Genomic DNA, 15,341 nt, shown 5'->3' on the forward strand with positions numbered 1-15,341 from the left:
AACATTGAAAAAGAGAGAATGTAGCTCGGGGGTTTAAAAGGAAGGCTACATGAGTGTCTAAAGAAACCATGGCTTTGGTGAGACCTTGGAGAGACATTAATCAAAACATCTATGATTCAATAGTACAATTAAATTGTAAAGAATAAAGAGCATTTTGACATTTTTAGAGACCCTGAGATGCTTTAAAGGGATACAAATCACCCATTAAGAGGAATTCCGTCATCATTTACTCACCCTCATGTTGTCCCAAATTGTATGGCTTCCTTCTGCAGTTCACAAAAGGAGAGGTTTTGAAGAATGTTGAAGTTTAAACAAAACTGGGTCCAGTTGACTTTCATTATATGGACACAAAAAATTCTCAAAATATATTATTTCAGGTTCTCCAGTAGAAAAAGTGAAGTGGTTTTAAAACAACATGAGGGTGAATACATTACAATTTAGATTTTTGGGTGAACTATTCCTTTAAGGCCGTTTCACATCACTTGCATCAAAGATTCAACGCACTTATCAACATAAACACATTTCAACCACAACATGAACAACATGAAAAATGTTACAGGAGGACAATTTCCATGTATTTAATAGCATAGAATGTGTATATTCTAATGATTATTCTCTGTATGTCATATCTTTATAGTGTAGTACAACTCATTGAATCTTGATGTGCAGTCTCCCATTTGTTTTTATTTCATGCAAATTATCCAGAAATCATTGGCTATGCTTTGAAATTGAAAGTTGGTTCAAAGCTATAGTCTCTCCATAGAGTTCAATGCAACTTGAGTTTACGTGGAACAGCCTTTTCAGTGCATTTGAAAGGTAGAAATTGAGTAATTCCAATTTAGGGAAGGTATATGATTGCAGAATTGAATAACTGGAAGCCAAACCCGAAAGCTTAGTTAAACACCCACCCACGACGGACGCTTCCTGGAAAGTCTGACAAAGACTTTCTTCCAGCAATAACGTTCCTAGAGTTGAGGGCACCAATGACATTTGCAGAATCTCAAAGTCGCATCTGCAATTCCTAAAACTCATGCAAGGATGCAATATTTTCGCTGCTTTTGACACCCACGTAATCTAACAAAAAGACTATGACTCACAGCTCCGAGCGGCTCTCCTCTGAGGATTCTGGGTGAGATAAGCTAGAAAGGAAGGTTAACCACTATAATGGAGCTGCAAAATCATCTGCATTTAAAAGCACAGCTTTCATTTCCCTGACGATGCGTTTATAAACGGGCCCTTGGCTTTCATTAATACAGCACGTCCTGAAACGACACAGACGTATCATGGGACAAAAGCGAGCCTCCAAACCCTCCCCCCCCCCCCACAACAACTAACAGAATTGGTCACGGCCAATCATTCTCTTCCACGCTGAGGTTCTGGATAAACACTGTGGCCATCAATCATGGCATCGGATGCGGAAAAGGGGAAAATAAGGGGAAGCGAACACTTTCCACAGGTCACCGGGGAGCCGTACACGTCGTTAAATTACCCCCATCGCTTTTCAATTACATGCCGTAATTCACCGTCAGGGCCAATATGATGCCAGAGATAGATCGTAACAATGAACAGATGAAGAATAAAGTAAAAAAGAGATACAGAACTTTTGCTCAAATCTTATGTTACATGGGGGGGCATCATTCCCCAACAAGGTTATTCTGAGGCCTTCACAAGACAAAAGTTTACTGAGGAAAGCATTGCAGACCTTGTAAAAGTGTTGTTTGCTAACATGTATACAAAATGTGCCAACAGACTTTCGCTGGACGAGATGTAGTGGTATTTGCCCATTAAAAATGTATTTAAATTGATTGTAAAGGCATTTTTATGTAAAGCATTGCATTTGAATTTGCGTAAATTGTTCTTAAAAGCATTCTAGTGTAAAGCATATAGCATTGAGTTTAATGCGACTAAGCAAATAGTTTGAAACACAAATTCATTCTACTGGAGTTTAATGAATGAGGCGCATTGAATGTAAGGTTGTTCTAGCTCTTGCAGACTTGTTTCACATCAAATTTATTTGACTGTGTCTATGTTATTGTCTATGTTATTGCCGCGAAGATGGCGCCGCGGATGGCTGCCTCGGTGTGGAGCTCTCCAGTTATTGTGTTGTTTTTGTTGGTTTGTTCTGCGTTTAGTCATTCTTTTCCTATCAGTTTCACCAAAGACGAACTACTGGACATTAGGAAACACACACCAGACAACTTTTCTACAGATTTTGATTACTCAGACGTTTTACTGGACATTCTCGTCGGAGGGGCAGCGGTGTTGTTCAAACGCGCGGTCAGACGCAAACGCGGGAAGCGCGCTGGCGCGCTGGTGAAACTCCGCGAGCGCGGCCTCCGCACTGCACTCCCTAGTATTCATCTTGCAAATCTCCGATCTCTTCCTAACAAAATGGACGAACTTCTTCTCCTCACCCGCACTAACAAGGATTTTTTAAACTCCGCTGCTCTGTGCTTCACTGAAACCTGGCTGAGTGAAGCCATACCGGACAACGCACTACATCTGCCGGGCTTTCAGCTGTTCCGAGCGGATCGCATCGCGGAACTAACGGGGAAAACGAGAGGTGGTGGATTGTGTTTCTACATTAACGAAAGTTGGTGTTCAGATGTAACAACACTGAAGAAGATGTGCTCTCCTAACTTAGAGGTGCATTTCATGAACTGTAAACCTTTCTACTCGCCACGGGAGTTTTCCTCATTCATTCTCGCGAATGTTTACATTCCTCCAGACGCGTGTGTGAGCGCGGCGATACAACAGCTGGCTGAACATATAGCTGAAATGGAACAAAGGTACCCAGACTCTCTTTTAATCATTCTTGGGGATTTTAACAAAGCAAATCTCTCCCGTGAACTGCCAAAATACAGACAGCATGTTACATGTCCTACCAGAGACAGTAATATATTGGACCACTGTTACACCACGATAAAGAATGCGTATCACTCCGTCCCACGGGCAGCTTTGGGGCTCTCTGATCACTGTTTGGTTCATCTTATACCGACCTACAGGCAGAAACTGAAATCAGCTAAACCTGTAATAAGGACTGTAAAAAGATGGACCAATGAAGCAGAGCAGGATCTACAGGCCTGCTTCGATTGCACTGATTGGACTGTTTTTGAAGCTGCAGCCACCGATCTGGATGAGCTCACAGATACTGTAACATCATATATCAGTTTCTGTGAGGATACATGCATTCCTACCAGGACATTCTTATCATTCACTAATGATAAACCATGGTTTACTGGGAAACTCAAACAGCTTCGTCATGCCAAAGAGGATGCTTACAGAAGTGGGGATAAAATCTTGTATAACCAGGCCAGAAACAGACTGACAAAGGAGATCAGAGTTGCTAAAAGAAGCTACTCTGAAAAGCTGAAAACCCAGTTTTCAGCCAACGACCCGGCATCAGTCTGGAGAGGCCTGAGGAACATCACCAACTACAAATCACCATCCCCCCGATCTGTGGAGAATCAACAACTGGCCGACACTCTCAATGCATTTTATTGCAGGTTTGAGAAGCCCAGACTCACACCTCACACCCGCTCTGATGTGCACTTCACACATCCACCATCACCTCCTGCAACCCCTCTCCTCCCCCCTTCTGCCATCCAACCTGAGCTTAAGGTCTGTGTGGAGGACGTGAGCCGAGTCTTCAAAAAACAGAAGACTAGGAAAGCTTCAGGCCCAGACGGCATCTCATCTGCTTGTCTAAAAGCCTGCGCTGACCAACTGGCCCCAGTCTTCACGCAGATCTTCAACAGATCATTGGAGCAGTGTGAAGTTCCCTGCTGCTTCAAACGCTCCACTATCATTCCGGTTCCCAAAAAAACTAAAATCACTGGACTTAATGACTACAGACCTGTCGCTCTCACGTCTGTGGTCATGAAGTCGTTTGAAAGACTGGTGCTGGCCTATCTGAAGGACATCACTGGACCCCTGCTGGATCCCTTTCAGTTTGCTTACAGAGCAAACAGGTCTGTGGATGATGCAGTCAACATGGGACTGCACTATATCCTGCAACATCTTGACAGACCTGGGACTTATGCACGGATCTTATTTGTGGACTTCAGTTCGGCCTTCAATACCATCATCCCTGATCTTCTCACAGCCAAACTGACTCAGCTCTCCATGCCATCCTCAATCTGTCAGTGGATCTCCAGCTTCCTGACGGACCGGCAGCAGCGAGTGAGACTGGGGAAGCTCACATCCAGGACCCTCACCATCAGCACTGGCGCCCCCCAAGGGTGCGTTCTCTCCCCACTGCTCTTCTCCCTGTACACTAATGACTGCACTTCTAAAGACCCCTCTGTCAAGCTCCTGAAATTTGCAGACGACACCACCGTCATCGGTCTCATCCAAAATGGTGACGAGTCTGCTTACAGACTGGGGGTTGAACAGCTGGCTGTCTGGTGCAGCTATAACAACCTTGAGCTGAACACGCTCAAAACAGTGGAGATGATTGTGGACTTCAGGAGAAAATCCCCAGCACTCCCCCCTCTTACCATCATGAACAGCACTGTGGAAGCAGTGGAGTCATTCAGGTTCCTGGGCTCTACCATCTCTCAGGACCTGAAGTGGGCAAATCACATTGACTCCATTGTGAAAAAGGCCCAGCAGAGACTGTACTTCCTTCGCCAGCTGAAGAAGTTCAATCTGCCACAGGAGCTGCTGATCCAGTTCTACTCAGCTGTCATTGAGTCTGTTTTAAGCACTTCCATCACTGTCTGGTTTGGTTCAGCTACCAAATCGGACATCAGGAGACTACAACGGACAGTCCGGACTGCAGAGAGGATTATTGGTGCCACCTTGCCAACCCTCCAGGACCTGTACTCTTCCAGAGTGAGGAAGAGAGCAGGTAAAATCATCACAGACTCCACTCACCCTGGACACCCCCTGTTTGAACTGTTACCGTCAGGACGGCGACACAGATCACTGGCCACAAGAACATCCAGGCACAGGAACAGTTTCTTTCCACAGGCCATTTCCCTTCTGAACACTTAACATGCCCCCCAATGCATATGCCTGTAAGTGCAATACTCCCACTGTCTAGTGCAATATTCTATTCTCTAAGTCAGGTGATATTTATATTTATATTATTCATACTACTCAAAATACTGTAAATATGTTCATAATCTGTAACATGCACTAGACTCCCACTGTCTAGTGTAATATTCTCTAACTCAGGTGATATTTATATTTATATTATAATTCATATTACTCAACATACTGTAAATATGTTCATAATCTGTAAATGTTTATTCAGACTAAACCCAACTGTGACCCCTTTTTTGACTTTTTATACTATTTTTATTTTTTTTATATATTTTATTCTTAGAATTTGTATTACTATGTTTCTTGTTGTATTTGTATTTGTATATGTGCACTGGAAGCTTCAGTACCAAGAAAAATTCCTTGTGGGTGCAAGCACACTTGGCAATAAAGCTCTTTCTGATTCTGATTCTGATTCTGATTCTGATCTCAGGTCTTTTAAGCCAAAATACTCTTTCAACTCATTCATGCGCGCACACACACACGGCCATATTTACACAGGCAGTTCAGACAGATGATCAGCTCTTCCTATTGGCTTCCTGCATAACGCACAATAGCTTCCCCAAAGGAACACTCATCAGAGTAACAAACTGTGGCCCTCAGAAAACACAAAGAGAACCATAACTCCAGAACTAATTTTACTGGCTCTTTAAATACGAGAAACACTGCTCACCTGTACAAAGGGTGTTACATTAAGTTCGAATCACTCTACACAAAATGACTTTCCTTTTCCAATGGGATGGGTGAGGATATTTGTTACTGTCAATGTCAAAATGTAGTCATTATTTTGGGCTCCTGTTGCCTAAAATCTTGCCAGTATTTAAAGGGGTGGTTGATTATGATTTGACTTTTCTAACTTTAGTTAGTGTGTAATGTTGCTGTTTGAGCATAAACAACATCTGCAAAGTTACGACGCTCAAAGTTCAAAGCAAAGGGAGATATTTGCTTTTAAAGAAATCACTTTTTAAGGACTACAACAAACGGCTGGTAGAGACTACACCACATTCCTCCCGGGTTAGTGACATCACCAACCCTAGAATTTACATAAACCCCGCCCCCGGAACACGATTTATAGATTATCAAGACAGGATATGCTAATCATTGACTGGAAGATTACACATAAGCTACATAAATTCATCAACTAACCATTCAGAAACGTCCTGTTGCTTTTACATGTTGTCACTTCTTCTTGAGTCTCTCCATCTTTGTCTGACTCCGGTTTGAACATAAAAGGCTCAAAGTTTTTTAAATTTTCAGTGCGTGTGTGTGTGAGATAAAAGGACACAAGCTGTTGAAGCTCCGCCCTCTGTGCCGGGAGCAGCAGCTCATTTGCATTTAAAGGGACAGACACAAAAACAGTGCGTTTTTGCTCAATTTTAACATGCTATATAAAAATATCTGTGGGGTATTTTGAGCTAAAACTTCACATACACACACTGGGGACATCAAATACTTATTACATCTTGTGGAAAAGTTACCGCTGGGATACGTCGAGAAACTTTGGAGTAGGACTGCACGATCAATCATATTCTAATCATGATCACAATTTCTGCTCCTCCCAATTAAACATAATCGTCGGCGATATTAGCCCACTGGTTATTAATCCTGAAAAAGGTTTTGTTTTTTTCACTTGACATTTCCGATCTCCTGCACTGGAAACAAGTCTCCATGAGAGATACAAATCAAGTCTACATTTCTCTTAAAATATGACGAGAATGTGGTTTAAAAGACCCTTTAATGTGCTTCATTACATTTTGTTTAATATATTAATAGCCACAGGATGATCAAGGGCATATCTAATGTCTTAGCAAAAGGATATGTGGAGGCTACTTCTCTAAGATTTAATTAGACTAGGACAAACCACCCACTAGCTAATGCTAGTCACCTGCTCTGCCCTGAGGGAGCGCTTGCACCAACGACCCTGGTTTGTTTAGAGCACCATTTGTGCCCCTTAAAAAAAGATGCGCACACACAATGTATCCTGCCTCTATCCAGCTCCATTCAGAAGTGTGTGTGTGTGTGTGTGTGTGTAAGTAAGTGTGTGTGATAGAAAGCGAATAGCAGGAATCGTGGTTAATTATCACCCGCCTGCTGTCACAACCATCAGTCTCAGTGACACTACTACTGGCAACAGCACACTTGCAGGCTTATTAAAGCACATGTGCGTCTGTGTGTGTAATTGATGTATGCACAGCAAGGACGGAGCACCAAGAACCCAGCGTATAAACCACCAGTGATTAAATCACGTCTTGGCCTTCATATACGCAACAGACAGTACACGCTAACGGCAGGGGGGGAAAAAGGCACACAATTTATGTATTTCATCCCGGGTAAGGGTTAATCAGTGTCCCCTGGGAGGAGTTCAATGAGTCGGTGCATGTTTGATGGATGTGTCCTGCCATAATAGCTCTATGTATATACTCCTGACATGCCTTCAATCATGTCTAATTAGCAAAAACAGCAATTTCTTTCAGTAAGGCTACTACATACAGCTTCTGAGATAAACCCTGCGAAATATTTGCGATTTGCCGCTACTTGATGAAATTAATTGGCTTCCTGACAACATGAGGGAAAACAACACTATCATTAAATTAATTAATTCTCATCAGAAGGCACTCACAGAGTCTGCAATGGAGAATTTTGGCCTGTCATTCATAAAACACTAGCATGATTATTTATTAAATATTTCAGGTAATTTGATCTTTCCTTTCAGCAGTTGGATCAAAATTATGTTATTTGTGGAAAGTTCACGCTCTTATTTTCACTTACCTCCTTTGGGTTCACAGCGGGAACTGCACGTTTCAAAGAATACTACATCAAAAAGTATTTTGCATATCAGAAGGTTGGTGACAATTAGTCGGTGCTTATTCGTAAACTGCATGCAAATTTTGACTCGCAACAGGAAAACTTAACACTAGGTCTAATGCTAAAGAACAAGAACACAACGTTTTCCCAAAAATGGGCCATAATGTAAAAAAAAAAAAAAAGAACAAACAAACAAGAGCCTCAGGCAAACAACTAACTTTTTAATAATTCCACAACAATTTGTAACCTTCTTGTGTTTCAAACACATCTCTGCTATCGGCTACACATGACCAACATCAGCTCTTCAAGGGTCAAGCGAAGCCCGTCTCTTCCATAAAGCTAATGAGGAGGAAAGGCCGGTTTATCATTCGCCAGTCATTTCTGAGCCTGGATGCCCTTTATAGCCTTACGGTAATGTGGAGTACAAAGGGACATTAACGTAAGCTTGGCTGCCCTTTTTAAATGTGTCATTTGTAAGATGTAAGACAACACAGAGATTGGTTTAGATAGGGATTGTGGCTTGGCTCAAGGTATGAAAGAAACAATCAAAGCACAATGGCTACAAGCTACACAGAATGTCATTAGCTTGCTCTCAGATACTTTAGTCAATGGATGTATCACAATAAGGTGTATTTTTGGGAATAGTTGAGGTTTGCAAAGATAAAAATGAACATTTTCGAGCAGTAAAAATGATCAATAACTAATCTAACGACCTGTGTTTTTGAGTTAGAGTGAGGCCATCCATTAAATTAGGCCTAAGTGTTCAGACCTATAAATGGCTAACTACATTTCAGCAGGTTTCTGCAGAAGAATGGCAGTAATTTGCCTTCCCTACAGAGACTAAGTGAGCCGATATCAGCGGGAGGCATCTAGCATGTGGCCTGGAGAACTGGAAAACTCTCTCCATGGTTACATACCCACAAACCTACCAATCAGAGATCAATTACCATGTCAGGCCATCGCATTTACTTTCCAAAGGCCAGCTCAAAAGACATGACTCTATCCAGAAATCAGTACTAAGTCCGCGAAATAAACAAGTTTCTTAAAAGATGGAGCCATTTCAATCTTCTGAAGAAATTACATGAAAGTTCGGTCATCATTTACTCACCATCATGTCTTTCCAAACCTGTCTGACTTTCTCTGTGAAACACTAAAAGATGAGACATGTCTGGGTGTTTTGATACGATGAAAGTGAAAGGAGTTCGATCCATTTTTTGGACCCCATTGATTCTTCAAAACATCTACTTTTTCAGGTTTGTGGAACGAGTAAATAATGACATTTTCAGTCTCTTTAAGTGGACTTTCATTTACAGGAGGGTCAAAGTGTGCATTCATAGCTGAGACATTAGCAAGTGGAGAACAAATCAGGTGGTGTACGGAGCCCGAACGGTACAACATGATCAAATTAAACCAATTAATCACCGTTTTAGAGACAGCTAAGGTTCTCTTCCATTATTCATAGCCTCCTGCTAAACCCAATGGGAAAACCACAGCACTTATGGAAGGGGGTGAACAGGAGTGATTGCTATTCGACACAGAGCATATGCCGAGTTTGTAAGGACAAATTATCAAATAATCAGGATGACGGGGGAAAAAGGAGGAGCATCAGTATGGATGCTTACCAGAGAAAGCTTTGATGGACACAAATCCATAAAATCAACTTAAAAGAGCAAGAACAGATTGAAATCAAGCATATGTCAAATTGGATTTTGGATGATTTGGTGTACGACTAGAGCTTGGTTTAGTTATGTCTTGTTCAGGTTCTCTCAGACAGCTGTTAAGACCTTCAATCCATACAAAAGCCATGCATCTAGACCCTCACAGCAAGGGTCAAACACTGGGATCCTCTCAGCAAGGTCTCTCCTGACCTCATTAAAATGATTCCTTCGCCACAACCGCCTTCAATCTAGACATTCTTCACAAGCAGGATCCCCCCCCCCCCAAAAAAAAACCAGGAGAGGTGTTGGAAAAGCAATAACAACCAGCAAGAGTTCTCTATTCAGTGAGACCACAGAAGGAGAAATCAAGGGTGACCCTTGTCTTTCAGGGCTTTGACCTCTCCCAGTAAGAGGCTGAGAGTGAGGGTCCGCCTAGTGAAAAGCTATATTGAGAAGGACAAATACGCCCTCCAACTGCAAACAGCAACACTCCTGCAGGAATTTTCCATCCTTTCCACACTCATGGATGTCAGTGGCTCCACAAAAACCAAACCGCAGAGTTTCAACACGTGTTCCAGACTAAAATGTATTTGCAAACTTAACTTTACAGCTCTAGAACAAACTCGATTTTTCTACAAGAGATCAAATGTTAAGCTTGCGATGAAGCAAGAGTGTTCAGTCGGCTTTGAATCAGAATGGACAGTTTAAAGACGTGACCAATCATAACTTGCACCCTAATACATTTAAGAATGGAGACGAATATAACAATGGCGATGCCATTGCTTTCACTTAAATCATTCGAAAAAGTATTTTAAGTTAATAAATAGCACATCTAAAACATATTATCTAGAAAGATACCAGGATACAAAATTCAGAAATAAAGAATTGGCTCACTTTCAATTCATGAACTGGAATTTAAATTGATTTGGATTAGGAAGTTGAACTGGAATGGCAGGAAATTGCAGGTAATGCATTCTGGGAAATTAAGTGTTCCTCCACTATAATCCACAAAAGTTAGTTTATAAAATATGACGAAATATATAAACATAATTTCAATATGTGGCACTTCAAATATATATATGTGTCCATAAGGCCTTCAAACATCAAGGTGTTTTAGAGATTTTAAAAACTTAAAGGCTTCATTGAAGCAAATGTAATTTTAAATAGTTACATGAATTAACTTCTACTTCCTTGCATTCAAATACAAATTGCAGTTCTGCATCCTGTTTGCAACCTCAATTCATAAATTATATAGGAATTTATTCTTAATATATTCTCAAAAGATCCTGAATGCTGCACAGCCCTGGTCTGTATGATGTACAATAAGCAGTTCAAGTTGTTTTAAATGCAAAAATATGTGGAAAAAAGACAAAGAAAGTTTATAGCACACGTAAGGCATACATGATATAGAAGACTATTTGAACAGACTGTTCTGTCAAGTGGTTCAAGCTGTTTTAATGTCAGAAATATGTGGAATTTCAACGACCGCCTTGCAAAACTTTATTTTTCTGTCAAGCTGGTACTTTAACTCTCAAATGACTCCGATCTAACAAAAGGCTCCCCAGTAAAATGAAACAAACAAATGACCTGTCTTTCCATCCACAAAACGACACACTTCACAACTACGTCTACAATAACACACCATATCAGTCAGCCATAGGCGATCTAGAAGGTGAAATCTCTACAAATTGATAAGCAGCTGCGGGGAGAACCAAACACTCTGTTGCCCACTGCCAGTCACACTTACACAAGAGCACACAGATAAGAACCACGATGAATGTGTTTGTCTCTCCCCTTCTCAGCCAGCTGCAGGCGGCAAGAAAATGGCTACGCGCCTCACGGTCGCAAAGAGCCAGACCACGAGAGTATGAGAGTGAGTGAGTGCCGAGATTCACAAATTTACCCTCTAGCCTTGTGAATGAGATTGCTGTTGATATCCCACTAACAGAGGCAACGGGAGGGGTCAACTGGATGCGTTAAAATGTCATTCAATCATTCAGTCTGACATTGATGAGTATTAAGCTTGCTTTCCAGACCATACCCCCTCCACCTCCCCCCCAACCACACACACACAGCTAATGAGAGATGGAGATAGCTACAGATTTGTGTGTTTACCTGCTGTGCCAAAAGAAATTACGCGAAGACTGCATGACAATTGTGACCCATTCTCAAAGTGGCATTAGAGATGGCAAACTGGTGTTCATCTGATAAACCTTTTAGCACTTCTATGATGCATCAGTATTAAAGTCCCGCTTTACAATCATTTTAAAACTCATCTTTGATCACCAAAATGACATATTCAAAGCGTTTTTTCCTTGGAAAAAAAATTATTCATGCCTTAAAACATCTTGAATGTAACTCGACACCCTTGCCTCACTTAGTATACTCGGTTCTATGAATATGCAAATGAGCCCCGCCTCCACTCACTCACTCAGCTCAGAGATCCAATCGCTGACGATCACACGTTGATCCGATTGGTTACAAGGTAGTTTGTGACGTCAGAAACACCAGCGATTTCAAAGCGTGTTTTTAAAACTGTCTTTGGTTCACTGCAGTTTTAAGGAGAAAATACTCAGCAATGCTGTCGACTTATTTGCACATGGTTTGTCTTAAAGCATATTCAAAAAGCCACATAGACATATAGGGTGAATTCAGGTTGATTGGGACACCTTTTTCTAAGTCATCGCAATGGCAAAAAGTTTCCCAATCACCTTAATTTCACCCTAAGCGACATTAAAAGCTTGATTTTCACCACAGGGGGGCTTTGAGCAGTAAAACGCAAGAAAATTAAAAAGTCTTTGAGAGAACCACCACCACTTACTGACAAAGTTTATGTGCACAGATTTTCCTCCATCTGAATCAATTTAATCTTACTGCAAATTTTACATGTATCATTGAAATGTCCACTAAAGAAACGGATGAAAAGTCAAATGTGCTTAACATGTATTACAAACAAACTTTGGAGGCAAAAAGCATCATTTAGTCTCTTCATAATCATAATGGCAAGAAGTTTTGTCCTGTCAGTGGGCTGTGAATCAATCACCTAAATGTTTTTGTACCCGTTTGTGAAAGTAGTGGTATAGCCTAGCTAACAAACTTTCCGTAAACGTGAAGAGTAGCATTGTAATCGTAACTAGTTAGATTCAAAGGTTTGCATGGCAATTATTTAAATCCACCACCAAATTATTATCATCATTCCAATTGAGCGATCAATAAGATTATTAACAGCATGCATCTACTGAAAGACAGAAGTGTGGACAAAACAAGCTCGTAAGTGATGCTTCCGCTAAACTGTTGCATGTCAAATCTAAACTAAAACAAAACCATACAAGAGGAAAGGTTGATTCTGTTTTACAAAATTTCACAAGGACTTTCCATCAAACCAACTACTTTGCATATAAAGCATTTCGTGAAAAGCCATTGAAGGCTGGCATAAGACACTGTATTGAGTTCAATTTTTAAAAACATTTCTCATTTATGTTCCACTTCATCTATCAATTTCTGAATTTAAGAATGTGTCCTGTATTAAAGGCAGCTTTTTTTTATCCATATTGAAATAAACTAGCTTTGTACCACAAGTGCAGAGCCTAATTCAGTGTGGCAAGGGGCTTTTTTCCACTAAAGCACCAACAAGAAATCTACTAAACTCTATAAAACATTGTGAATTTACAAGCAGACTATCTTTGAGAGAGAGGACTTGTGGCTTGGCTTTAAAATCTGCACGTCTGAAACCTCAGGGAAATGTGTTTCAAATAAACAAAAACTTATTTTCAGAGGGAAGCCATGATTAGTAACTCGAAACTGGCCACATGTACAAAGCACCAATTCAAGCCATATCTAGAATCCTTTAAAAACACAGAAAAGACAAGACTAAACATATGCCATTCAGCTTAAAACAAATAAAAAGCGGTTCTCCGAGAACTCTGCAACCATGATAAGACCAATAACATCTGATCCTTATTTAAAGGGGGGGAAATACTCCTTTCATCATATGTAGCCATCTACATAAAATGATGTAGATTTAAGTCAAAGAACAAAAAAACAAAACAAAAAGAGCAAATATTTCTCCTGTTAAAACATTTGGTGTCATTTTACAAATTCACCTCACAGCAATCTCAGTGGCAGCAGCTGAGGGAACTGATCTTCATTTGAGTCAGCCAGAAAATTCCCTTTCATCATTCCCAACGGTAAAGGTTCCCAAATGTCTGACCCTGTCATTACCATCAACAATCAATCAATAACCTTTAGGCTCTCAACCACAGCTCTTTTAGGCGAGGTCAAGAGCAACCTCCTGCATTGTTCTGGAGTGGATGGATGGATGGGTGGGTGGATGGATAGATGAACGGCTGGATGCTTTCTACAAGTGCTCTTCTTTCCAATGCCTACTTACCAACAGCCTCCACATCTGTAATGGCTTATGGTACCGTATGGATCATTGACTTAAGCCTGGCAAAATCCTCTATTGCTAATTTGACATTAAGTTTACAATACACATTACATTCAAAGCAACCTGTGGTGATTTACTTAGTCACGGTCCCTAAATAGCAAGTTAATGTATGAACCCTTGCAGAATTTAAACCTTCAAGCGTTTAACAACTCAGATCTATAATACTTAAACACAAATAAATATATAACCAGAGTAACCAGGCTGTGTTTGATAAACATCAGGGTAAAAAATCAGAGTAAACGAGATGGTAGAAATGGTTAGTGAAGGAACAGACTGTCAAACGTTGAACGGTATCATCATTAGCGGGGATTTGTCGATGCCGCGCGGCGCACGTAACGTTAATAACGGACGAGAGACACGGAACTTACCTTTATCCGCACCGCCGAACCGGAGAACGATGAGACTTGTGAAAAACACGAGCAGCCGTGCCCCCCGCTCCGCCATCACTTTCTGAGGTAAAAAATACACAAAATAATCTCGGAGAAATGCACAAGTTATCCACTGTGCTTTCTGAGGTAAAGTTTTACCGACTAGAACGGACAAGGTGCGTTATACAAAAACGCTGAGCATCGTCCGCAAACCGGCAAGATCTCGCGCTCCGCCGGTGGCCAAAAAATAAACATTTAATTCTCCTGCAAAAGTCAAAGGCGATACGCCGAAGGGTCCGGGTGTTTTCTTGAACTTAAAAAGCCGAGGAGGGCTTTTAAAGGAGGCATTAAGTCAATCCACAAGCCGACCCTCAAAGGCAGCGGCAGCAAATCGGTTCCGAAGCGTTTGAAAGACCAACCGGCGTATTTCTCAACGCGCGTTCATCAGATTTAACGGAACCGCAGTGGAGTATCCAGCATAAGCACACGGCGTGCGGTGCTGGAGACTGGGGTTTGTAGTGGGTATTGGTCCGTGAAAAAGAAGGCGTGGATTCTCACAGGATTCTGGATTTTTTTTTGGCCCGGGAAAGTCAAAAATCACGGTGTGTTGGTGCGTAATGCGCATGCGCACATCTGGATTCCAGTGTGTTCATGAATACTAACATAGGATTCCACACTACTTGTTTAAAATAAAACTGCATTTTAGTAGCTTAAATAGCAAATATCTTTCTTTGAGCCATGGGTACATTTTATAATTTGTATTTTTATATTGGTAAAATGTTATAATTATAGTTTTTAGTTTGTGAATAAGGTAAAATAAGGTATCCCTGCTGGAAAAACAGCTAAAATCAGCCTAAGTTGGGTTTTTTTTTTGTTTTTTTTCAGCAGGGATGTAAATAACATTACATGAAGAGGCATTACCATTTTTTTTAATCATACTTCAAGCACAACCTCTGAAAGTCACTGTGTTTTCATAAAAAACCTAAGTTGCTTAATACATTACTGCCATAGGGATGC

The 15,341-nt window shown here is 41.0% G+C and overlaps 1 protein-coding gene across 1 annotated transcript in view; it reads right to left on the reverse strand.

Moving 5' to 3' along the window:
- The window catches only part of neo1b (neogenin 1b), a 141,011-nt gene extending 126,160 nt beyond the window's left edge, over positions 1-14,851 (reverse strand). The window contains 1 exon segment of the mRNA XM_082160627.1: positions 14,325-14,851. Coding sequence (XP_082016753.1) covers positions 14,325-14,400 — 76 coding nt within the window. The 5' untranslated portion in view covers positions 14,401-14,851.
- Between the last annotated feature and the right edge of the window lie 490 nt (positions 14,852-15,341).

This window comes from Leuciscus leuciscus (genome assembly GCF_965113295.1).
Source record: "Leuciscus leuciscus genome assembly, chromosome: 25".
In the NCBI taxonomy this organism is placed as follows: Eukaryota; Metazoa; Chordata; class Actinopteri; order Cypriniformes; family Leuciscidae; genus Leuciscus; species Leuciscus leuciscus.